This window comes from Nelumbo lutea, chromosome 1 (genome assembly GCF_056320005.1).
Source record: "Nelumbo lutea isolate HS-2025 chromosome 1, American lotus-T2T, whole genome shotgun sequence".
Taxonomy (NCBI): domain Eukaryota; kingdom Viridiplantae; phylum Streptophyta; class Magnoliopsida; order Proteales; family Nelumbonaceae; genus Nelumbo; species Nelumbo lutea.
Window position 1 is genome coordinate 217,217,957 of NC_142684.1, and position 26,477 is coordinate 217,244,433.

Genomic DNA, 26,477 nt, shown 5'->3' on the forward strand with positions numbered 1-26,477 from the left:
AGAGAAGATGAAGAGATGGTTCGACTGTTCTCAAAAGAGAGAAAAATCACTTTCCCCAGATGACCAGAATAGTATATATGTATAGATTTCTAATCATGACATCGAGTTTGCTCAGCTAGAGGAAAGGGATTGTGCTTGGCTGGAGAGAGATTTTGAAGAGGATGATGTTGAAATGTTTGCCCACAAGGGCATTTTAGTCATTTGATGTAATCTGGTATTCCCCTGTTTAGAATCACTTAACAGGGGAATTTTTGTAATTTTCGCATGTTTAATGAACAATGCTACAATGCAGGTTGAGAAGAAGGGATATACAGTTCGTATTCCTTCCTTGAAACCCACTTTCTTCCTCCTACTTTCTCCTTGCTTTCTTTTGTGCAATACAGCTTTCCTAACCTTTTTCTTCCTATTTCCCTTTATTTTTCTACTTTACTTACAAACAATAACATGGTATCAGAGCTGTGACCTTGTGGATTACCTTTCACGCCACTGTTTTGCGCCCTAGGAATTGAGAACTCCTTTTTGAGACAAGTTGCTAAAGGGACTGAAAAGGACTGGTCGTCCCTTAGGAAAAGAGGCTTTAGTGCCTTGAGTTGGTCAGTTTAAGGTGTGATGGTGTATTAAGTTCCTCTTTGCCGCAGCCCTAGACGTGAGTACAGATATGTGTGTTGAGTTCGGCAGGTTTGTGACTGTGTGGTGATTAGTTTGGTGTGTTGTGGTGTGGGAACTCACTTCCTATGGTGGTGATTAGTGTTTGAGCTTAAAGTTGTTGTAGTTTGCTTTCCATTTTGTGGTTGGTGATTAGTGCTATTAATCGTTGCTGTTTGGTGTTTTACTCTTCCTATGGCTGCCTTTAGTAGTAGCTCCAAGCCCTCTGTAGTACTGCAATCGGACCTTATGAATACCCAGCTAACCACTGTTAAGCTTAATGGCACTAATTGCTAGAGGGAAGTTGAAATATGTCAAGGAAGATCCACCCAAGAGTGGGTCAAAGAGGTATAGTGAATGGGTGTAGGAAAATGCTCAGATTATGACTGCCTTATGGAATAGTATGGAAAACAACATTAGTATTAATCTAATGTTTATGGACATTGCCAAGGAGATTTGGGAGCATACCTGACAGTTATACTCGGGACAGGATAATGTGACAAGGATTTATCAACTGTATTAGGATTATTTCTCTCCAACAGGGTGACAAGAGTGTAGAGGAGTATTATGCAACTCTGAAAAGTTTACGGAATGAGCTGAATGTTTATGAACCTCTCCCCCTGATCTGAAGGTACAACAGACTCAAAGGGAGCATTTAGATGTCGGAAGATTCTTGTTGGGACTGAGATCGGAGTTTGAACCTGTGAGAGCTCAGATTTTGGGAAGTAGTGATCTTTCCTTTTCTGAGGTGTTTTCTCGTATCCATAGGACATGCCAACCTCACAATGATCCTTCTACTTCTTCAAAGAAGTCTGCCTTAGTGGTAGCTAGAGATAGTGGTAGAAGGGGTGTTAGGGGGAGAGGTACATTTAGAGGTGCAAGTTATGGTGTTAAAGGTGGTCGTGGTGGAAGCAAAGAAGGAAGAGGTGGTGAGAAAAAACTATGGAGGTCGTGGTACTGTGAGAGAGTGCACACATTGTGGCTTTGAGGAACACATAGTTGCTTTCTGTTATGACTTGCATGGCCCTCCATCTTCCTGGGCTAATCATGCCATAATTGAGGATGGCACTAGTATTAATGATGCTATTGATAAGCTACCTGCCACAGGGGTTAGTAAGAACAATGAACTAGTTTCCATCACTTGTTAGGAATATGAGAGACTTCAACAAAACTCTTCTTTGCTTTCCAAGTCCATTGCTACCTTGTTAAGTCAGGTACAACTTGTTTAGTTTCCAGTTCTAACCATTCACCATGGGCAATTGACTTTGGAGCTTCAAATCATATGACTGGATCTTCAGATCTTTTTGAGTCCTTGTCTCCTCCCTCCACTGCACAGACTGTTACATTAGCTGATGGCACTTCCTCTCCTATTAATGGTACTGGTAACGTTTCCATTGGCTCTGATCTTAGTCTTAACTCTGTCTTTTAGATTTCTAAGTTTCCTTTTAGTCTCTTGTCTGTAAGTAAACTTACTAAGTCATTAAATTGTTCAATCACCTTCTTTCCATCATATTGTGCTTTTCAGGATCTTACGACAGGGAAGATGATTGGCAGAGGTCAAGAAGCTGGAGGATTGTACTACCTGGATGTTGATGGTCCACCGAAAGCACTTCACTCATCTCTTACTCCTCTCCAGTGGCACTTCATCCTAATCTGTCATCAGTGTCTCAGTTGGATTGTGAAACATGTCAACTTAGAAAGCATCATAGTCACTTTTGTTCCTAGGGAAGATAATAGAGTCCAAAGTCATTGATCTTGTCCACTTAGATGTTTGGGGTCCTAGTTGTGTGTCCTCTTACAATGGATTTCGATATCTTGTAACTTTCATTGATGATCATTCAAGAAATGACATGGATATATTTAATGAAAGAACGTTCAAAATTGTTTTCAATTTTCCTTTCTTTCCGTGCTGAAATTCAAAATTAGATTACTGTTTGTATTAAAGTATTTTGTTCTAATAATGCAAAGGAGTATTTTCATAATCTTATTTTGCACTCACGACATTATATAACAATCTTCTTGTTCCCACACCCCACAACAAAATGGTGTGGAAGAATGGAAGAATCAACACATTATTGAGACACCTCGTGCCTTATTACTACAAATGTCTGTTCCTAAAACCTATTGGAGTGACGCTGTTCTCACTTCATGTTTCTTGATCAACTGCATGCCTACATCAGTCCTTGTTGGGGATTCATCGTTCTCTTCTATTTCCTACAAAGCCCCCTTTTTCTCTTCCTCTGCATGTTTTCAGTTGAGTTTGTTTTGTCCACTGCTTGGGCCCTAGACATGATAAACTTGAGTCCCAAGCAAACCGGTGTATCTTTTTGGACTACTCTCGCACACAATAAGGGTATAATGTTATGATCCTATCCTATATAAGTCGTTTGTTGTTCTTGATGTCATCTTCTTTGAGAGTCTTCCTTATTCTTTTTGGACGGGAACCATCTCCCTCTATTCCACTCCCATCTACTTCAGGTGATGTGTTTATCCCTCTTCCCACTACTGAGGATCCCATTCGACCATCAATTCACAGTGTGTACATCAGACATACTCGAGAGCTTGCACCAACCTCTACACTGGCTCAGACTCTATCTTCTACTCCTCCACCAGCATCGAAACCATCGATTGATCCTCCATTATCAGATCTTGATCTTCCCATTGCTATATGCAAGGGCAAACACACTTGTACTGACCATCCCATCTCTCATTATTGTTTTCCAGTTCATTTATCTACTGCCAATCAGAAATTTGTCTCTTCTATCTCCTGTTTCTGTCCCTAAGTCTGTTTAGGAAGCTCTTGCCTTACCTGATTAGAAGAAAGCAATGGATGATGGATTTCAAGCTTTTAGTCTAACCACAACTGGAACCTTATCCCCTTGCCCCCTGGGAAACGAGCAATTGGTTGTAGGTGGGTGTATACAATCAGACATAGACAAGAAGGTAGCATTGAGAGGCTCAAAGCCCGGCTGATGGCAAAAGGCTATACACAGACATATGGTGTTGATAATTTCTCTTGCTGTCCACTTTTTACTGGCCCTTGTACTAGCTTGATGTAAAGAATGCTTTTCTTAATAGTGATCTTCAAGAGGAGGTATACATGGAGCAACCTCCTGGGTATGTTGCTCAGGGGGAGGCTGGGTTGGTATGTAAATTGTGCAAGGCAATCTATGGACTCTAGTAGTCACCACAGGCTTGGTTTGGTAGGTTTAGCAATGTTGTACAGGAGTTTGGTCTCAAGCAATGTGGAGTTGATTATTCAGTCTTTAGTCGAGATACCCCATCTGGGAAGATCATCTTGGCAGTGTATGCTGATGACATAGTCATTATTGGTAGTAATGCTAGCGGGATTGATGATTTGAAACAATTTTTGCAACAACACTTTAAAATCAAGGATTGAGGATCCTTGAAGTATTTCTTTGGTATTGAAGTAGCCCGATCGAAGTGGGGAATCTCCCCGTCACAATGCAAGTATGTCTTGGATTTGTTGGATGAGACTGGTCTACTAGGGGTTAAACTAGTTATGGATCCTAAGGTGAAAATGACTGATAACTAGGGAGAGCCATTCAATGATCCTGGAAAGTATAGGAGATTAGTTGGCAAGTTGATTTCTCTCACCATCACTCGTCTTGGTACCTCCTTTAGTGTAGGGGTTCTGAGTCAGTTCAGAATCCCACAACCATTCACTAGGAAGGTGTTGTAAGAGTATTTGGATACCCGAAAGGTGCTCCAAGCCGGGGATTACTATACAAGAAAGGGAGAGAACTAACCTTAAAGGGATATTTCTGTGCAGATTGGGCAGGTTCCTCAATGGACAGAAGGTCTACTACAGGATATTGTGCCTTGTTGTGTCACAATCTCATCACTTGGAAAAGTAAGAAGCATAGTGTAGTTGCAAGAAGTAGTGTTCAAAATGAGTATAGAGCAATGGCCCACACCATGTGTGAGTTGATATGGTTGAAACATCTCCTTCAAGAAATGGGTACTCTTATAGGGAAGCCCATCAAGTTGTTTAGTGACAACCAAGCTACTACTCATATTGCTTCCAACCCAGTTTTCCATGAGGCCCAAACACATAGAAGTTGACTGTCATTTTGCAAGAGAAAAGGTGACAAATGGTGATATTGTGACTCCTTATGTCAAGTCAGAAGAACGGCTTGTAGACTTGTTTGTAAAGAGCTTGTGTCGTACTAGGATGGATTATATTTGTAACAAGTTGGGACTCTATGAAATATTTTCTCTAGCTTGAGAGGGAATGTTGAAATGTTTGCCCACAAGGGCATTTTAGTCATTTGATGTAATATGGCATTCCCCTATTAAGAATCACTTAACAGGGGCATTTTTGTAATTTTTGCATGTTTAATTAACAATGCTAAGGTGCAGGTCCAGAGGAAAGGATATACAGTTCGTATTCCTTCCTTGAAACCCACTTTTCTTTTACCTCCTACTTTTTCCTTGCTTTCTACTGTGCAACACAACTTTCCTAACACTTTTCTTCCTTTTTCCCTTTCTTTTTCTATTTTATTTACAAACAATAATAGATGAAGTTTGGTAGATTTTATAGGACTTGCAAGGGGACAAAGCCCTGAGCCTGGATGGTTTCCCCACAGGCTTTTATACAGGTGTTGGGATATCATAAAGGTGGATTTGCTAGCCACAATCGAGGAATTCTAGCAAAATGCAAAGCTTTCTCAAGGTGCAAGGTCAAACTTCATTTCTCTAATACCAAAGGTGTTCGACACAACTGAGTTGAGGGATTACAAACCTATCAGCTTGATCAACAATTTCTACAAGGTCATCTCTAAATTATCGGCGAATAGCTGAAGGAAAGTAATGGGGATGTTGGTTCTTCCATGACAGGATGCATTCATGGACAGGAGACAATTTTTGGATGGCCCACTTATTGCAAACGAGTGCATTGATTCAAGACTCCGGAAAGGGGAGTTGGGTTGTGGTTTGCAAGATTGACTTTAGAAAAGAACTAGAGGTGTTGGATGGCTCACTTACTCCAAACCTCCTTAACAAGAAAAGGCAAACCAGAGTGATAAGACCCAGAAACTTGACACACAAATCTCAGACAGACAGCAGAATTCTCACGACTAAAAAATCAGCAAAGAAACTGGTATTCATTCAGAAGAAAGGAAGAACAGTAACAGTTGGTCGGTTCTTCGAGAGACCGTTGGCTCTCCCAATCACTTACAGTATTCTTCACTCAACAAAAAGCATACCTCCCCCATCCCCCAAAGCCCCTTCTTATACTCTTCTCACAGCATAACTGACTCCCTCAATAAATGCCCAACTGGCCAAGTTATAAATGCCCCACGCTCTTCCTATTCCTAACTGACATAGCTATAAATGCCTCAAGACTCTCCTTATTCCCTGCAGCTATAATTGCCCCCATGTGATTAATTGTTCAATTATTTCCCCCCTTAACCGATTGCTGCCCTTTCCCTTTTCCTAGCATATGTAAGGTTTAATTGGGGGCCTATCATTACCCGCCACCCAAAGTCTAACCTCGTCCTCAAGGTTAAAATGAGGAAATTGGTCTCGAAGCAAGTCAAAAGGCTCCCAAGAGTCTTCAAAATCAAGTAAGCCTTGCCAATGAATATGTACTTCCAAACCAGTAACTCCAGGCATAGTGGGTGGACGCACATCGCGCATTGATATGTCCCTGCACAGGCCAAGCAGCAGCATCGCCCAATGCACAGATGGTGTGTCTGCTTTGTCACCTCTTGAAGCATGTCTATTTCCTCCAGCTTCGTGTTTCCAACCTTCAGCCTCTCCATGTTCATCCACAGCCATCCTGTCCCCTCCCTGCATGGTGTGCACTGCCCACAACTTTCATGCTTACAGAAGTAAGAGAGCCTAGCAATTGCATCCACAATATCAGTTGACTTGTCCATCACAATTACAGCAGCTGTCCCTAAACCCGTTTGGACAACTTGAGTGCATCATAATCCATCAACACATCATCACATATGTGCTTTGGAATCAGTGGAACAGAAGAACCCCCTAGTATCACTGTAAGCGAATTATCCCATCCACCTCTAACTCCTCCACAGTGCCTCTCTATCAGCTCCTTCAATGGAATACTCATCTCCCCTTCAACTGTACAAGGCTTATTCACGTGGCTTGAGACACAGAATAGCTTTGTCCCAGAATTGTTCTTCCTGCCAAAACTAGCAAACCATTCAGGACCACGCCTTAAAATGGTGGGGGAAACAACCACAGTTTCAACATTTGTAACAGTTGTTGGACATCCATATAGCCCTGCATTAGCTGGAAAAGGAGGCTTCAACCTTGGTTTTCCTTGTTTTCCTTCAAGGCTTTCCAACAACGTCGTCTCTTCTCCACAAATGTAAGCATCAGTTACATAGTGGATATGAACATCAAAATCATATCCAGATCCACATGCATTTTTTCCCAAAAGTTCAGCTTGATAAGCTTCCCTCCTTGCCTTCTCAACGTTTTTCCGCTCATTTACATGCTCTCCCCTTATGTAGATATAAGCAGCAGTGGCCCGCATACCAACCCCTGCAATCAGGTAACCCTCTAGTAGTTTATGTGGGTCATGGCGCATGATTTCTCTGTCCTTACACGTTCCTGGCTCACTCTCATCAGCATTGACAACAAGATAAGAAGGACGGCCATCAAATACTTTTGGCATGAAAGACCACTTCAGGCCAGATGGAAAACCAGCTCCACCACGGCCTCGAAGACCAGATTTCTTCATTTCAATGACAATCCAATTAGAGCCCTTAAGTACCAAGTCTTTAGTTCTATACCAGTCACCCCGCTTCATGGCACCGTTCAGGAAAGGGTCGTGCAACCCATTAACAAATGCTGCTTCAAGGACCGTGTTATGGACACACCGCCCGGCAGCGCACTGTGGCGCAGTCAAAGGCAGCAGCACGCACAGCAGGCCACACAGCAGCACACATCGCCCGGCAGCACCGCACAGCAGCACGCACCACCCGGCAGCGCGCAGCACGCACCGCCCGATAGCGCGCAGCATGCACCGCCCGGCAGCACACAGCACGCACCGCACGGCAGCAGCACGCACCTCACGGCAGCAGCACTGCAAGACGCGCACACCGCCCGGCAGCAGCAGTAGGGCGGGGCCCACATGACAGCTCATCAGGGTGGGTTCACACTTGTCTTACCACATCAGCTCTGCTCGCCAACTCACCGCCAGCTAAACCATTCCTCATCCCTTATCCTTATGCTTATCTTATCTTATCTTAAGTAAGAGTTGTGTTACCATTAAGAGTAGGTAATTAGGAGTTTGAGTTTAAGTTAGATTACCCTAGCCTAGCCAAATCCAACAAGGAACTTCCTTCTGTAATCTCCTATTTAAGGAGCTACGAATTGAAGTAAAGGCATTGAATTTTCGATCAAGGAAAGAGCTTAGGGGAGTTAGGGTGATCTCTTGGACAAATCACCCCCTAGTCTGCCACAATAGGGTCAGCACACAAAGGGAAGGGCAAGGGAAGGCTAGGAGTTTTCCCCGTGGACCGCCCCGTGACGAGATCCTACACCCGGGCCCATAACATTTTGGTATCAGAGCCTAGCGTCATGGGCGACATGGAGCAGCTATCATCCAAGGTCCACAAACTGGAACAGCGACTCGTGGAAAATCACGCAGAAGTAAGAGAAGTCAAGGAGGATGTCAGGGAGCTTCGGCGCCTACTGGAGTTATACTTCTCCACTAGAGAAAGGAGTCCTGAAGAGGCGGCCACCAACCACAGCCGCCGTCCAAATCGGGCCGAGGGCTCCGATGAACGACAGGACACCACCCCAGCTGCAGCGGTTGTACCCAAATATAGTCGCTTGGAGTTTCCGTCATACAGCGGCAGCGGTGACCCGCTGGGATGGCTGTACCGTTGTGAGCAATTCTTCCGTAATCAGTGCACGGAGGAGAAGGACAAGGTCAGCCTGGCCGCGTTCCACCTGACCGAAGAAGCGTAGCTCTGGTTCTACCGAGTGGAGCAGGAAGAACCAGGTCTTAGTTGGGAGCAGTTCAAGTCGTACTGCCTCCTTCGGTTTGGACCCCCATTAACAAGCAACCCCTTGGGGGAACTCATTAACCTCAAGCAAACCGGGACCGTAGCAGAGTATCAGCGGCAGTTTCAAACCCTTCTCGCCAGAGCCTCTTCAGTACGCCCAGACCAGCAGGTGGATATGTTCACAGCTGGCCTACCTGAACCTCTGCGAGTTGACGTAGAGATGCAGAGCCCGCCTAACCTGGTCACGGCAATGAATTTAGCCCGAGCCTTCGAGCGCAAACTGCAGATTAGCCGAGGGCTGTCCAGCATGGGACGCCTAGCAACGGCTTGGACAAACCCGAAGCCTACTGGAGGAGGGTCTTCGCTGGCAGCCAACAGGGAACCACGGCCTTTCACCAGTAACACTTGCCGATCTGCAACCAGCATAGGGAGCAGCACGACGGCACCTCCCATCAGACGCCTATCCAGAGCCGAGATGGCGGAACGCCGGGCCAAGGGCCAATGCTTCAACTGTGACGAGTTGTACTCCACCAGCCACCGTTGCAAGCGGTTATTCTGGCTCCTTTTAGACGAACTGGAGGAGGAAGAAGAGGAGCAGACAACACTAGAACCCGAGATCTCCCTCCACGCCATCACCAAAATACAAAACTCCCAAACCATGCAGCTGCAGGCCCAAGTGGCAGGGAAACAAGTACGGGTTCTGGTGGACTCAGAGAGCACACATAATTTTATCAGCAAGCAAGCTGCGCTCCAACTGAAACTACCGGTGGAAGACAGACCGTGGCTTCAAGTAGCCATAGCAAATGGGGAGAGAGTTCACAGTCCGGGGATCTGCCGAAACATCCAAATACAGGTGAATTCTGAACCATTCCTCGCTGATCTGTTTGTATTGCCCCTAGACGAGTTCGATATAGTGTTGGGAATTAAGTGGCTCATCACCCTCGGCCCTATCCTATGGGATTTCAATGCCTTGACCATGACGTTTAACCTACATGGGAAACAGGTCACCTAGAAAGGGACCAAGATGAGTGCAAAAAGACCACAGGTACATACTCTCCATGGCGACGCCTTGCACGCTGCAGAGATGGAGACTTCTTGCCGATTTTCCAGACGTGTTCTCAGAACCCAAGGGCCTTCCACCTGTCCGATCGTGTGACCACCGGATCCCCTTAATGCCAGGGACAGGACCCGTGGTCGTTCGGCCGTATTGCTACCCACACCTTCAGAAGGACGAGATAGAGAACCAGTGCACGGACATGCTGAAACAAGGTATTATCCGCCCCAACCGCTCCCCATTCTCTTCGCCAGTCTTGCTAGTACCAAAACAGGACAGCACCTGGAAGTTTTGTGTGGACTACAGGGAGCTCAACAACAGGACTGTCAAGGACAAGTTTTCGATTCCTGTGGTGGATGAATTGCTAGATGAGCTCCACAAGTGTCAATATTTCTCTAAATTGGATCTCAGGTCAGGCTACTTCCAGGTTCGAATGGCCCCCGAGGATGTGAAGAAAACAACCTTCCGAACGCATCACGACCACTTTGAATTCCTGGTCATGCCTTTTGGTTCACCAACGCTCCATCCACATTTCAGGCCTTGATGAACGAGGTATTTCGACCCCACCTCCGTAGGTTCGTCCTAGTATTTTTTGATGACATCCTGATTTATAGTACATCGTGGGTGGAGCACGTTCGTCACCTACGGATGGTCCTGGAGCTGCTATGCCAACATAAGCTCTCCCTAAAACGAACCAAGTGTTCTTTCGGAGAGCAACAGGTCCTTTATCTAGGACATATAATCAGCAGGGAAGGAGTCTCGGTAGATGACTCCAAGATTTAGGCCATTCGGGAATGGCCCAAGCCTCAGTCCACTAGGGCTCTCCGCGGGTTCTTAGGACTCACCGGATACTACCGCAAGTTTGTAAGGGATTACAAACTCCTAGCTGCCCCATTAACCAAGATGCTAAAGAAGAATGCATTTTAGTGGGATGAAGCAACGGACGCCACCTTCACAAACTTAAGAGATGCACTCTCCTCTACCCCCATGCTGCAGTTACCAAACTTTAACCAGGAGTTTACGGTTGAGTGTGATGCTTCTGGCATAGGCATCGGCGTAGTGCTGCAACAGCAAGAGCACCCGATAGCCTTCTTCAGCCGCAAGCTGGCGGACCGGCACCTAAAGGTGCCTACGAGCGTGAATTGATCAGGCTTGCCAAGGCCGTCCAACACTGGAGGCCATATTTGTGGGGCAGACCCTTCGTCGTCAAGACAGACCATTACAACCTCAAGTACCTTCTGGAGCAGCGGCTTACTACTCCACCCCAACAACACTGGGCAAGTAAACTACTAGGGTTTGACTTCCGCGTAGACCACAAGACAGGGGCTTCAAACCGGGCCGCAAATGCACTATCTAGGCATGATGAAGACGCGATACACCTTTGCGCGATCTCCCGACCCCGCGTTACCCTATTGGAGAACCTAAGGAGCATATTGCCCCAATCACCAACATGGAAGGATCGGGTGCAAGAATTACAGTCAGGAACAACCAACCTGAACTGGTCCATCCACGAGGGACTTGTGCTGTACAAAGGGAGGGTATATCTCCCGACAGATTGTCCATTGATCCCAGCCATCATCGCCAGCATCCATAACTCCACCCACGAAGGGGTTCAGAAGACGTTACACCGCGTCCGCACTGATTTTCATTGGCATGGTATGCGCGGCTCAGTTAGGGATTTCATCCAGAACTGCTCCACATGTCAGCAACAAAAATGGGAGAATTTACACCCGACAGGCCTCCTACAGCCCCTCTCACTCCCAACACAGATCTGGGTCGATATCTCCATGGATTTCATTGAAGGCTTGCCTAAAGTCGGAGGGAAATCAGTCTTATTCGTAGTGGTGGACCGCTTCTCAAAGTATGCCCATTTCATTCCGTTGTCCCACCCATACAGCGCAGTCTCTGTGGCCCACGCCTTCTTCACACACATTTTCCGCCTGCATGGGCTGGCCGAGTCCATCGTCAGCGACAGGGACGCAGTCTTCACCAGCACCTTCTGGAAGGAGCTGTTCCGATTACAGGGCACGACCCTAGCTTTTTCCTCCGCCTACCATCCACAAACAGATGGGCAAACGGAGGTTGTCAACCGTACCATAGAGATGTACCTCCGCTGTTTCGTGGGAGACCAACCACGACGCTTGGTAGATTGCCTTTCATGGGCCGAATACTGTTATAACACGTCCTCCTCCTCCCTGGGCATGACTCCCTAAGGGTTGTGTATGGCCAAGACCCTCCCTGTCTTTTATCTTACGAACCAGGTTCCACACGGTTGGAAGAAGTGGATTGCAGCCTCCAAGACTGCGACGCCCTCCTGACCGAAGTGTCCCTACGCTTACAGCAGGCACAGGCGTGCATGAAGCAAGCCTACGATCAACACCACCACGGAGTCACCTTCGAGCCAGGTCAGTTCGTTTGGCTGAAGCTCCAACCCTACCGACAGCTCTCCATCAGGCGTCGAGGCCCCCCCAAGCTATTACGAGCCCTTCAAGGTTCTACGGCAAATCGGGAAGGTTGCCTATCAACTCGAGCTACCGAAGCACAGCAGAATCCATGACATCTTCCATGTATCCCTACTGAAGCCTTTTACAGGGACTCTCCCTAATCACGTGCCTTCTCTACCTCCTCTAAAGGACGACAGACCCATCCTCCACCCTCGACCTCTTGTCCGGTGATGCATCAATCAGGGTACCTTCAAGGTTCTCGTAGAATGGGAAGGACTACCCTCAGCTGTGGCCACCTGGATCCCTTGGACCGACCTTCACAACGCCTACCCAGCTCTCGAGCTTGAGGACAAGCTCGTTGTCCAGGAGGGATGTGATGTTATGGACACATCGCCCGGCAGCGCACTGCGGCGCAGTCATAGGCAGCAGCACGCACAGCAGCACGACCGCCCGGCAGCGCCGCACAGCAGCATGCACCGCACGGCAGCAGCACTAGGCAGCAGCACGCACCTCACGGCAGTAGCACGCACCTCAAGGCAGTAGCAATAGGGCGGGGCCCACACGACAGCTCATTAGGGTGGGTCCACACTTATCTTACCACATCAGCTCTGCTCGCCAACTCACCGCCAGCTAAACCACTCATCCCTTATCCTTATCCTTATCTTATCTTATCTTAAGTAAGAGTTGTTTTACCATTAGAAGTAGGTAATTAGGAGTTTGAGTTTAAGTTTGATTACCCTAGCCTAGCCGAATCCAACAAGGAATTTCCTTCTGTAATCTCCTATTTAAGGAGCTACGAATTGAAGTAAAGGCATTGAATTTTCGATCAAGGAAAGAGCTTAGGAGAGTTAGGGTGATCTCTTGGACAAATCACCCCCTAGTCCGCCACAATAGGGTCAGCACGCAAAGGGAAGGGCAAGGGAAGGCTAGGAGTTTTCCCCGTGGACCTCCCCGTGACGAGATCCTACGCCCGGGCCCATAACAGACCGATTCCGGCAGGTCACGTAAGGGAGCGGCGAGCACCTCGAATTGGCGACAATATTTCTTAACAGTAGTGGACTGATGCAACGATAGAAGCTGCTCCTGCAAATTTCCCTCCTGAGTCGATCGAAAACGTTCAAGGAGGAGCTCCTTGAATTCTGCCCAACTACGAAAAGGTCGCCGACCATCTTCCCAATAATACCACGCCAATGCATCACCCTCTAAACAGACCATGGCCGCACGTAGACGCTCCGCCGGAAGCAAGCCATTAATCTCAAAATAGCGCTCCACGCGAAAAATCCAGCCGTCTGGATTTTCCCCATCAAAAATAGGTAACTCCAACTTCTGAGGAAGTGAATCAGAAGTATGTTCTGGGGCTGACATTGAAGGAGACGTCGGGAAAGCTGCACTCTTCCCTTTGTCAGTCGCACGACTTGATGCGGATACAAGAGGGGCATTGTTAGTTGTAGACAAAGGAGCTGACAAGGTCTGTTGCTGAAGCAACAGATCAAAACGTCTTACCAAGTCTTGAACGCATCCTTCCAGGGATGTGATCTTCGAAAGTCCAGCTGCTATCTCATCATGTAAGCCATTCACTTCAGAACGCAGAGAAGTCAAGCGTTCTTCGAAACCCTCCACCTGCGATGCTACTTCCTTAGCTGTCACCATGGCCGAGGAAAGACGCACTCTGATACCACTGATAAGACCCAGAAACTTGACACACAAATCTCAGACACAACAGAATTCTCACGACTCAAATATCAACAAGAAACTGGTATTCATTCAGAAGAAAGGAAGAACAGTAACAGTTGGTCGGTTTTTCGAGAGATCACCGGCTCTCCCAATCACTCACAGTATTCTTCACTCAACAAAAAGCATTCCTCCCCCATCCCCCAAAGCCCCTTCTTATACTCTTCTCACAGCATAACTGACTCCCTCAATAAATGCCCAGCTGGCCAAGTTATAAATGCCCAACACTCTTCCTATTCCTAACTGACATAGCTATAAATGCCTCAAGACTCTCCTTATTCCCTACAGCTATAATTGCCCCCATGTGATTAATTGTTCAATTATTTCCCCCCTTAACCGATTGCTGCCCTTTCCCTTTTCCTAGCATACGTAAGGTTTAAATGGGGGCCTATCATAGAGCTATCTAGGTGTTGGATCAAATCCGAGAAGAAAGAGGCACAAGAGAAAGAACCAGAGGAATCTAGAGTCCATATCTAGTTATCTAACTCTAAGGGGATCAAGAACACCCCATCCAAAAGATGAAGTCAAAAACATTACTTAGTTTAGAATCTTTAAGACCCCTCCTAAACCCCAAATTCTAGGCAAAGCCAGAATTTGAGCTAGAAGGCACCAAGGAAGAAGTAGGCTTATTCTTAAGGTCAAACAAGCTAAATAGAGATGGAAATTGTTTCTCCAGTGGTGAGTAGACATGTTCATGGGTTGGGTCAGGCTTTGCCTCTTTATAAATAGAAAATGACTAGGCTCAAGCCTGAAGCCCGATCTGGATAGATATATTATAATATATTATTTATATATTATATGATATTTTATATATTATATAATATATAGAATATTATATAATACATTTTATACTAATATTATTATTACAGAATATTATATAACATTTTTTATTATGTATATACTATTATCAAGTCGGGCTCGAGCTTATTTGGGAAAGCATTTCCAAAGCACAGGTTATATCTGATGAAGGGTAAGAACATAGGTAGAATATCATGGATGGATTTCTAGGGTGAAGCTCTTGTTGCAAGCCCATGAATGCTTATAATCACCTTTGCCCACGATTTATCCTTTTTTTCTGCTAGCAATCTCCATAACCACTTACCCTATAGAGCCATATTCCTTTTCTGAATATTCCCTAAACCTAGACCATCGAATTTCTTACTCCTACTCAAAAACCTCCCAACGAACTCTACAGGACATTCTCTTGTAGGTATTCTTGAACATGTTATCACATTATTCATAACATAATATTCTGAAAATATCAATAAGAGCTGGGAGTAAAAACTACTGCTGATCTAGTGACAACCGAAGTAGTTCACTGGATTATGTCAATGGAGTCGAGTACTTAGAGGGGGGGTGAATGATAGTCAACAAAAGACTGTTGTATCTATCTCTCCATTTCAACAGAAGGAATGTAAAGAGTTTTTCCTATTTTTAATAAAATCACTATATACTGTAGGCCACCACCTACCACCCTCTCTCTCTCTCTCTCTCTCTCTCTCTCTCCTCTCTCTCTCTCTCTGTATGTATGTACGTACGTATGTATGCATGTACGTATGTATGTATGTATCTATGTGTGTGTGTGTATCCTTCTCATAGACACCAATAAAGCAGGGTTTGTCCCCTCTACCCCAGAAATAATGTGGAGATCTATTAGAGCAGCCGCCTTATGGACAATATGGGAAGAAAGGAATGCAAGGGTATTTAAGGAGGAGGAATAAGTACTCAAGCTGTTGATGACTGTATCTTAACTAGGGCCATTCATTGGTTAAGAACTATGGACTTATTTCATACATTCTCCTTTGATGATTTTTGGAGAAACTGGATAGCAGTGGCTAACAGCCATACAAGGAAGGACAGGAAATCTGTAGTGTGGATGCCCCCACCTGAAGGATGAGTTAAGCTGAATTTTGATGGAAGCAGCCAAGGAAACTCAGGCCCGTCAGGGATAGGAGGGGTGTTGAGAGATAATGGAAGCAAAATATTAGCATTGTTTTCAGGCCCCGTGGGAATAGGAGACTCCAATAGAGCTGAGACATTAGCAGCGGTACAAGGTATTCAGATTGCAGAACAATTAGGAGTCCAGCACTTGGTAATTGAAGGGGACTCTGAGATTGTTGTGGGTTGGCTGACAGAACCAGCTTCAGCTATGTGGCGACATAGAGATATGTTAAGGAAAGTCATCTGGATCACAAGAAACATGACTGTTACCTTTCTTTGGGTGGGAAGATCAGCAAATTCCTTAGCGGATGGGTTAGCTAAGCAAAGGGCTTCAAGGGAACATTTATTTTGGGCTGCTATGTAGTTTTAGTTCTGGTTAATTCTGGTCAATTCTGTTTTAATTTGATGTAATACTTGTTAGAAGAGGTAACAACTCGTGCCTCCTCTTGGGTCTACTGTATTGCCTCATATTTCTGAATTAATAAATTATATTCATTCATCAAAAAAAAAAAAGGGTGGTCTATTAAGCAACCCTGGGCCAAATGGGGCGATAGAGGACTAGAAGAGTCAAATAAAAGCATATTATACACTTTGAAAAGCCAAAGTAGAGAAGTTTGTTTTACCACCAAAAAGAAAATACCCTTCAAAAACTGCTACTACAAAGCAAATGCTACCAGTACTCCACATTTAGGCCCTTAAGTGATTAGGCTTGACCAACATAAAAGAGCCCTCATCCTAGATTGCATGTGTTAAAATGAGCCGAATAGGGGTAGTTTAGTCATCTCATGTTTGTTAAGTACCTTGCTTATGTGGCAGTTTTATTAGAGATACTCTGTCCACACTTAAGCAAGGGCAGTTTAGTCTTTGTAAAGGTTATTAGAACTTAATAAACATTAGGGGGTCGAATGAACAGTGTACGAATCAGTTTTGACTAAACCCTCATGTTCTCTCATTCTCTTTTCTTCTTCTTCATCTTCTTCTTCCTTCTCTCCTGGTTCGGGTTACTGTAGCTGCATTTGAAACATGGTATCAGAGCGAGGTTCTTGATCTGCTTCAGTTTGTAAAGCATCTCAGCTGTGTTCGTGACACCTTCTTCTTCATTTCTGGTTAGTTAATGGAGAGAACTAGTTCGCCCTAGGTTTGAGACATCACATCTCGTTTCTCTCTGCTGCGTAGTCTTCTTCATCAAGGAAAGTGATTTCAGCAGTGAATGGTTGGTTGATACTCTCAAAGGAAGGTTGGTTATCTAGTCCTTTTGTGTTGCTGGTATTTCTAGGTAGAAACCCTCCAAGAATCAGTTAGTACTGATTAGAACCTAGAGAACTAGGTTCATTGTTGCCCTAGAACGGGCTGTGTACAGTAGCCGAATGGTGTAGGGGCTGCTGTAAGTGGTTGAGTGGGTTAGGGCTACTGCAGGTGGCTGAGTGGTGTAAGGTGTAATGCAGTGACCTAGCCGAGTTCTTTGTGGTTGTGTAATGCCCTCTTAAATGTGTTAAACAAGTCTGAACTGGGTGTAGCAGATTTGACTGTATTATGGAGCTTGTGGTGCACAACTTTTATTGAGTGGTTGTAAGAGGGCCTACATGTGACTAGTGAGTGCTAAATTGATGCTTATGTGGTTCGTGGGTTTGTGAAGACAGTAGTAGTGTGAATAAGAACAAGGCATGGGCTCTCACTGTTGTGTTTAGGGGCTGCAATAGGTGCTGAAATATCAAACTGTAAATAACATTAGTCAGCTTGTAGCTGAGAAGTCAGGTTAGAGGCAACTGTGAAAGAGTACAATGGCAGCAATAGGAGATGGGTACAATGATCAGAAACCTAGTGTGGTGGTTTCCCCCGACTACCTAGGGGTATAGATGACCTCAATTAAACTGAATGGGGAAAACTACATTCCATGGGCTAAATCTGTGGAAGTTTTTCTCAAGGCAAAGAAGAAAGTGAAGCATGTAAAAGATAGAGAACTCCACACAGTCTGATAGATCAGCACTTGTAACAGCTAGAGGAGGTGGACATAGTACAAGAGGGGAGGTCATGCTCCTCGAGGAGGCCGTGGCAGTTCCATGATTGGTCGGGGTGGTTGTGACTCAGGGGGAGGCCATGGCATAGGGAAGAATAACTCTACAAGGAAGTGTACTCATTGTGGTAGGGAAAGACACACAGTGAATTTCTGTTATGACCTACATGGCCCTCCCTCTAAATGGGCTAATCATGCTGTAGCAGGTGAGGTTGATATCAGTGACAATAAATAGGCAAACCGAACTCCTCCCACATCTACATCTACTTCTGGGAGGGAGATGGTGAGTGTACCGCGTGATGAATATGAACGGTTCCTTCAAACTATTTCACAGCATACCACTACCACACTTGCCCAATCAGGTATTGCTTGCATGTCATCTAAAACCCCTCCCTGAATTATTGACTCTGGAGCCTTAGATCATATGACCGGGACTCCAGGTGTGCTCTCTTCTCTTTCTGAAACCTCCACATCACAAACTGTTACACTTGCCAATGGGTCCTCATCTCCCATCTGTGGTGTTGGTAATGTTGACATGGCTTTTGTGCCCTTATCATCTGTTTTATATGTACCTAAGTTTTCATTCAATCTTATATCTGTTAATAAAATAACCAAAGCTCTTAACTGTTCTGTTACCTTCTTTCCTTCCACTTGTGTTTTTCAGGATCTCAAGACGGGGAAGAAGATTGGTGGGGGGCATGAAGTTGGTGGATTGTATTATCTTGACGGTGGTGGATCTTCAATTGCTCTTCAGACTTCACTTACTCCTCTACAATGGCATTGCCGACTAGGACATCCATCTCTCAAGGCTTTCAAGATTTTGGTCCCGTCATTGAGTCATTTGTCAGTTTTGCAATGTGAGTCATGTCAATTTGGGAAACATCGTCGTGTGTCCTTCAGTCCAAGAGTTGAGAGTCGTATGTTGAGTCCTTTTTCTTTGGTTCATTCAGATGTTTGGGGTCCAATCGAAATAGAGTCTTATAATGGGTACAAGTATTATGTCTCCTTTATTGATGATTATTCAAGAATGATATGGATTTACTTAATGAAAGAAAAAAGTGAATTGTTTTCCATTTTTCAAAAATTCCATGCTGAAATACGCACACAATTTGGTTTTCCAATCAAAATTCTCCATTCAGATAATGGTCGTGAATACTTTCTTACTTCATTTAAACAGAAATTAGAACAGCATGGCATTATTCATCAGACCTCATGTGCATTCACCCCTCAACAGAATGGGATAGATGAACGGAAGAACCGTCAGTTTCTTGAAACTGCCCGGTCTATTCTTCATCACATAAATGTTCCTAAACGGTTTTGGAGTGATGCTGTACTCACTGCATGTTTTCTCATTAATCAGATGCCCTCTTTCATCCTTCATGGTCGGTCCCCCTTCTCTATCTTGTTTCTCACTTTATCTCCATTCCCATTAACTCCTTGTGTCTTTGGTTGTGTGTGCTTTGTCCACAATCTGAGTCCTAGAATAGACAAGTTAGATGCATGCTCAATTAAATGTGTCTTCTTTGGCTACTCATGGACTCAAAAAGGGTACAAGTGTTATAATCCCATTACCCGGAAGTGCTATGTCTACCCTGATGTCACATTTTTTGAGTTTGTCCCCTTCTTCTCAAGTCTTGAAGCACCTTCGTCTCCACCCGTACTTCCTCTTCCTCTTCCTGTTAGTGATCTAGTTCCAGATGCTGTTGTTGGAGTAGACTCATCACCCATCCAGTGTAGATCACCACCAAACGACCACCAATCCAGCAAGTGTATACACGTCGAACGACACCGGACCCTCCTCCAGCTTCTACCTCATCTGCGGATCCTCTCATGGCTCCTATTGTTGAACCTTCAGACCTTGACCTACCCATTGCCTTACGGAAAGGTAAACGCAGTTCTACCCTCCATCCCATTTCCAATTTTGTTTCATTATCTCGTCTTTCTACCTCACATCGCCAGTTTGTTTCACTTTTATCCTCTATTTCCATACCTAACAATGTTCAAGAAGCTCTTAGTTCACATGGGTGGTGGCGGGCAATGGAGGAGAAACTTTCTGCTCTTCAACATACTCAAACGTGTGAACTTACTACTCTCCTACCTGGTAAGCATGTTGTGGGTTGTAAATGGGTGTATACTGTGAAATACTTGCCAGATGATAGTGTGGAGCGTCTAAAGGCCAGACTTGTTGCTAAAGGTTCTCACAGTTGTATGGAGTGGACTACATGGAGACATTCTCTCCGGTGGCTAAGCTTGGTTTTGTTCGTGTACTAATTTCCCTGGCAGTTATGTATGATTGGCCTTTGTTTCAGCTTGATATAAAGAATGCCTTCTTCCATGGTGATCTTGTGGAGGAGGTATATATGGAGCAACCACCTGGGTTTGTTGCTCAGGGGGGGGGGGGATGGTAAGGTATGTAGATTGAAGAAGGCAATTTATGGGTTGAAACAATCGCCGCGTGCTTGGTTCGGGAAGTTCAATGAAGTGGTGAAGAGTTTTGGAATGAAGCAATGCCAGGTTGATCACTTAGTGTTCAGCTATGACTCAGAAGCTGGGAAGATCCTATTAGTAGTCTATGTGGATGATATTGTCATTACTGGCAGTGATAAATTGGGGATTGGCAAACTAAAGGTATTTTTGCAAAATCATTTCCAAACAAAAGATCTTGGAACATTAAAGTATTTCTTGGGAATAGAAGTTGCCAGGTCAAAACAAGGTGTAAATCTGTGCCAAAGAAAATATGTTCTTGATCTATTGGAAGAAACAAAATTGTTAGGTGCAAAACCGGCTGAGAACCCTATGGAACCAAATGTTAAGTTGAGCAGTGATACAAGAGAAGTATTTGAAAATCTTGGAAGGTATAGACGACTAGTGGGGAAACTGAACTATCTAACTATCACGAGACCTAACATATCCTTTGCAGTCAGTGTGGTGAGCCAATTCATGCAAAACCCTCGTATATCTCACTAGGATGCAGTTCTTAGAATTGTAAGGTATCTGAAAGGAGCTCCAGGCCATGGACTATTGTATAAACCAGGAGGAAAACTTGAAGTAGTGGGGTATACAGATGCAGACTGGGCAGGCTCGGTGAATGATAGAAGATCTACTACAGGCTATTGCACATTCCTTGGAGAAAATCTTGTGACGTGGAAGAGTAAAAAGCAGACAGTTGTGGCCAGAAGTAGTGCTGAAGCTAAGTATAGGGCCATGGCACATACTACCTGTGAGTTAGTGTGGTCGAGGAATCTTCTACAAGAAATTGGGTTTCACATGGATAAACCTATGGGACTGTATTGTGACAACCAAGCTGCACTCCATATCTCATCCAATCCTGTATTTCATGAGAGAACAAAGCACATAGAGGTTGATTGCCACTTTGTGAGGGAGAAGGTCCTTGCTGGAGAGATAAACACAGAACATGTGGGCTCGAATGATCAATGGGCAGATTTGTTTACAAAAGCTCTAAGCTCAGGGAAAATGAACTATCTATGTAACAAGTTGGGATTATATGACATATATTCTCCAGCTTGAGGGGGAGTGTTAAAGTGAGCCGAATAGGGGTAGTTTAGTCATCTCATGTTTGTTAAGTACCTTGCTTATGTGGCAGTTTTATTAGAGATACTCTGCCCACACTTAAGGGCAGTTTAGTCTTTGTAAAGGTTATTAGAACTTAATAAACATTAGGGGGTCGAATGAACAGTGTACGAATCAGTTTTGACTAAACCCTCCTGTTCTCTCTTTCTCTTTTCTTCTTCTTCATCTTCTTCTTCCTTCTCTCCTGGTTCGGGTTACTGTAGCTGCATTCGAAACAGCATGAATTGAAATATTGACAGAACCTAACAATTATCCAAAATCATATTGAAAGGATTTACATATTTGAGCTTTGTTTGAAGGAGTTGTTAGGTCTCCTTGTACAATGATAATCTATATAAACTATCTAAAAACAAAAATAGAGGAGAAAGGTGAACCATGCATGACAATTAGAATTGAAATGAACTTCAAGTCTGAATTTATAAATTGGTCCCTTTAAGGCATTTTTGAGAGTTGGACAAAACCTTTAAGAATATCAAAATACATTTTCTACATATTCACATAAAGAAGTCAAAGTAAAAACTCAGGATCCAATAGCTATCCAAAGCCTTTTTTTTATCATTTTGATGTCATGACTACAAGGGAAAAAAACTTACAGGAAGAGCACATCTGTTTAAGGCAGTAACAGTTATCCATGTTGCCCACCTAGCCAGCAGTGCAGAAGCAGTCTCCCCTAAAGAATTCCTCATGCTATTTTTGGTTGCTAACATTAGACAGTAATGACCAAGATATGGATCTGATAGAGCAGCAGGATTGGATGCAAAGTCTGACTTATCTAACACTGAATCCATTTGGAAACCAAGCAAGTTCAGAAAAGATTGACAATAATTGCCTAGAACCCACTGCAAATAAAAAAGAATCACTATTAACAAACCAAAGAACTTTAAAATGTCAAACATGAAGATCAATATAAGCAAGCTCCCCAACACACCTCAAGATGGCTAGCAAGCCAATAATCCCCTTTCTCTATAGCAGCTGGGAGCAGAAACTTCGATATAAGCTGCTGCTCTAATGGCCCACCATTACCTTCAACAAGCCGACAAATTACAAGAGCAAGCTGTTCATCTCCAAGATTTTTAGCACAGACAGTGATTGCAGAAGAATGGTCACCTCCCAGCAAAAAGAAAGCAATAGCAAGTTCCAACTGATGTCTTCCCATTAAAACATATGCATTCTTCAAAGCAGCTGCTTTATTTTTCTCCTCCTGAAACAATGAGTTAAGACCTCAGAGATCAATACAGATGACCACTGGTAAGAGGGTTGAGATTTACATCAAATCTGACTTAATTATCATGCCACTGTGCCAGTGTCATATGAGCCAGAATGCTTGTACACAAGTCAACCCAAACCTAAAAGAAAAGAGACAAGAAACATCACCAAGCTACAAACAATAATAAAGTAACAAGTATTTGTATACTATTTTTTTATACACATTGTTAACAACATACCCTTTCTAACCATCAGAACACAAACTATTGGTGTTTTGATGTCATTCGCTGTGGTGCAAAAGGTTCTTCCAATATAGCCAGGGGAGCAAAATTACTCCCCAGGCTAGCAGCCCCTCAATAAAAATCAACTCTCCCAACCTCCTGTCTTGCTAGGCTGTTTTCAAGAGGAATGATACAGAATTCCATCTGAATGAACCTTTGATGCTCAAAGTGGTAATCATATAAAGTTAGGTAGGCAATAACTTGCTACTTCACATGCCTACGATATTGTTACCAAATTATGTTATAATACTATCTCTTGTACTCCACATAGTATTGATAGTGTTCAATGGGGGGTCAATTCCAGTAAAATTTCATGTTGCTACCCATGGAAGTGGAAATGGAAGTATGTCATGGAAACTATCTCTTGTACTCCACAGTGTTGGTAGTGTTCATTGGGGAAATGTCGATTCCAGTAAAATTTCGTGTTGCTACCCATGGAAATGGAAATATGTCGTGGAAATATTAGGGAAATTAGGGACATTTTAAACCATAATAACTACATGAAAGTCACCAACCCAATATGAAAGAAAAAGTTTGGTCTTCTATGGCATTTATGCTATTAGAGAGTACTCTCTAATTGGCTCAGAATAAACCAATATCTTCTCACCTGAATCACCCCTAAAGGCCCCTCCAATACCAGCCCCAGATTTCCTATTTTAACCCTAACTAATTCAAGGGGCTCCTACAATACAAAGGCTGTCCATGAAGGAAAATTCACTAACAAATACCATTCTTCATGACAGAGATCATGAAACCCCTCTGAAGTTTCACTTTAATACCCAGTGAGAAACTTTGATGGTCACTAGATTTATGACGATATTGATGTTCCGCTTGATATCATTCAAGAATACTGAATAGAGGTATTGAAGCTAGTGTTGTTTGGTGATCAGTAAGGACAAGTTTATTAATCAATTAGAAAGCATACAAGTAAAGGAAAACAAAATATGGCCCAACCAATTATCACAATACCAGTCATCCAATAAGACCACCCCTACACTCCAGATCAAAGATAAAATACGTCAAATAATCAGTGTTTCTGGAGCAGCACACCCCAATATAATTCCATTGTATCTGCTTCTGACCAGGATAAACTATCAACTAATGCATTTGCTGATCTACTGATCCAGGTGAATGAGATATTCGCCCTAGAGACGAGTTCTATCTTTGCTAATGTGATGCCACAGCAGGTAAGGTCCATCTTCCTCATTTTTCATCCAGCTGATAACTGTATGTGAATCTCCTTCCACTTCCAGCCTCTAAACCCAAAGAGCACATCAATCTCATTCCTTGCAGCAAAGCTAATATCCCCCCCCCCCCTTCCTAATAGCAGTCTCATGACCTATTTGGACAAATTGCAGTCCTGTAATTTGGATGACCAACTTTCACAGTAGAAGCCAAGTGACCTGATAAGGTTAGACACTTTTCCAGCTTCATTCAATCATGCCAAGATCTTTGGTTATGGAATGAGGTCAAAATACACTTGGAGATCCATTCAACTTAATCAACAGAAGGTAATTATATTTTAATCCACTAGCTCCAGGAGTTTCTTCTCCCAAATGATTTTCATCTATATGACAATGGATAGACCTGCAATTTTTTTGGCCTCAGATTTTTACCAGGTTGAGAGTAATAATTAAAACAACATAAAAGTCTAAAATTAAGAGAAACAAAGTGTAAACTGCAGGTTTATATTGGTTTCAATGACTTGACATTGCAACAGATGCAGTGAAAGGTTTAAAGTTTAAACTGCAGGAAGACTTAGCATTACACCAGGTGTATGAAAGTTGTGAACTTAACAAGTCATCACATGACACCAGATCATGAAATTCACCTCTCCTTCCTTATCTACCATCATGTGTGAAACTCAATTCTCAAACATAAAGTTGGTAGAAAACAAAAGACCATAGAAAAAGAACCATAAAGAACGTTACCTCAAAATTGCGTGAAAGAAATCCAACCAGGGGCTTGTCTTTTTCATCTTTGCTGATTTTAAAAAGACCAGCCAAAACCTTAAGTCTATTCAATGCTATATATAAAAGTGCACAATCCTTTGGATCTTTGTTCTTCAAATATTGCAATCTCGCCAGCTTCTCCATCTACATTGTCATGTTCATTGTGTCAGAAGAGAAAAGGTATTCCTGTATAAAACAAAACTCTGCAATCTTTTATCCTTCATAAATGATACCAATAATAGTTAGTACAACTAATCATTTGATCATTTCCAGTTACAAAGTTAAACATAACAAAAGATGGGCATGCCAGATTTCAAATTAAGTGATAAACTGGAAAGAGCATTAAGAATTTTCACATAAGCACTACTCTGTCATTGAAATAAAGAGGAATCACATATTCAATGGTCCCCATCTGGTATTGGAGGTATGTTCAGAACTGAGGAAGGAAAAATTATTGCTCTATCCTCCAGTCCAATAGGGATAGGCGATGCTCTAAGAGATGAAATACTTGCTGTCATAGAAGGAATAGAAAAAGCAAAGGACTTGAATATTCACAAGTTTTCAATTGAGGGTGATTCAAAGTTGGTGATTAGATGGCTGCAAAAGGAAGAGGATGAGGGATGGTGGGAATATATTCATGAGAGGAGGATTAGAAGGCTGCTCCAAGGGATGGAGGTCACTTTACATTGGGAGAAAAGAGATGCTAATTCTTTTTTGCTGATTCTTTGGCAAAACAAGGGGCGGGAAGAAATCAATTATTTTGGGCTTGTTTGTAACTTTTTCATCTTTTGGGAGAGATAAGAGAGTTTATCTCTGCATACTCTGCTATGTACCATTCCATCTTTCTCAATGGTTTCAATGAATACAATTTCTGTTATTGATCAAAATAAATAAATAAATAAATAAAGAAGAATCACATAGTCCACATGAAAACTAGGAGAAAATGTGCCCATTAGAAAAGAAAGAAAAGAAAGGTCAATCCAAGAAGAAAAAAAGAATCTAAAAAAAAATTACCAATATCTGGAAAAGGGATCATTACATAAAATGCCAATTTGATTGCTTCACTCCATCATCTATGCATACTCCATGTGGCAGTTGGAAACTTGGAATAGCTGGCCCTATCAGAGACTGGGCTTTTCGGGTTTTCAAAATTCTTCCCCTCAGCTGGGAATGTTACCAGAAATCATTTCCAGGCCTTTTCTTTATTTCAAATTGATCTAACATGCACATGCTATTGCATCGTTAGCACTGGACATATATGATATCCAGCATTAGCAACTCATGAATTTTGTGGCAAAGTTTTAGTCTTGTTCATGTCTCATGGATCAACCAAAACAAATTAGAAGCAAACACCTATACTATTCCTGTATAATAATTAAATTTTAATTTTTACAGTATAAATCAAGAAAACATATTAAGAAAAACTATGACTAAAAGAAAAACATATCTGGTAGCCTGAGCATGAGGGCTTAACCCTTTGTTTGAGTTGGTTTAGGCTTCAGAAGTTTGATGGAGTTCCCTACATAGGACAGCTTAGGGAATAGTAGGAATTAGATTAAAATAAGATTTGGGATGAAGAGGAAAGTGTGTCAAGAAAATAAGGGAGTGAAGT

The 26,477-nt window shown here is 43.3% G+C and overlaps 1 protein-coding gene and 1 pseudogene across 2 annotated transcripts in view; both read right to left on the minus strand.

Annotated features, from left to right (window-relative positions):
• The window catches only part of LOC148881011 (transducin family protein / WD-40 repeat family protein), an 86,066-nt gene that overhangs the window by 42,042 nt on the left and 17,547 nt on the right, over positions 1-26,477 (minus strand). For both annotated transcript variants that reach the window (XM_088963206.1, XM_088963205.1), the window contains exons 5-7: positions 24,845-25,009; positions 22,355-22,627; positions 22,020-22,265 (exon numbers count right to left, since the gene is read on the minus strand). In XM_088963206.1, the coding sequence (XP_088819332.1) occupies positions 22,020-22,265; positions 22,355-22,627; positions 24,845-25,009 (684 nt within the window). The remainder of the gene's footprint in view (positions 1-22,019; positions 22,266-22,354; positions 22,628-24,844; positions 25,010-26,477) is intronic.
• On the minus strand, positions 6,230-7,856 carry LOC148881012 (NADH dehydrogenase [ubiquinone] flavoprotein 1, mitochondrial pseudogene; annotated as a pseudogene).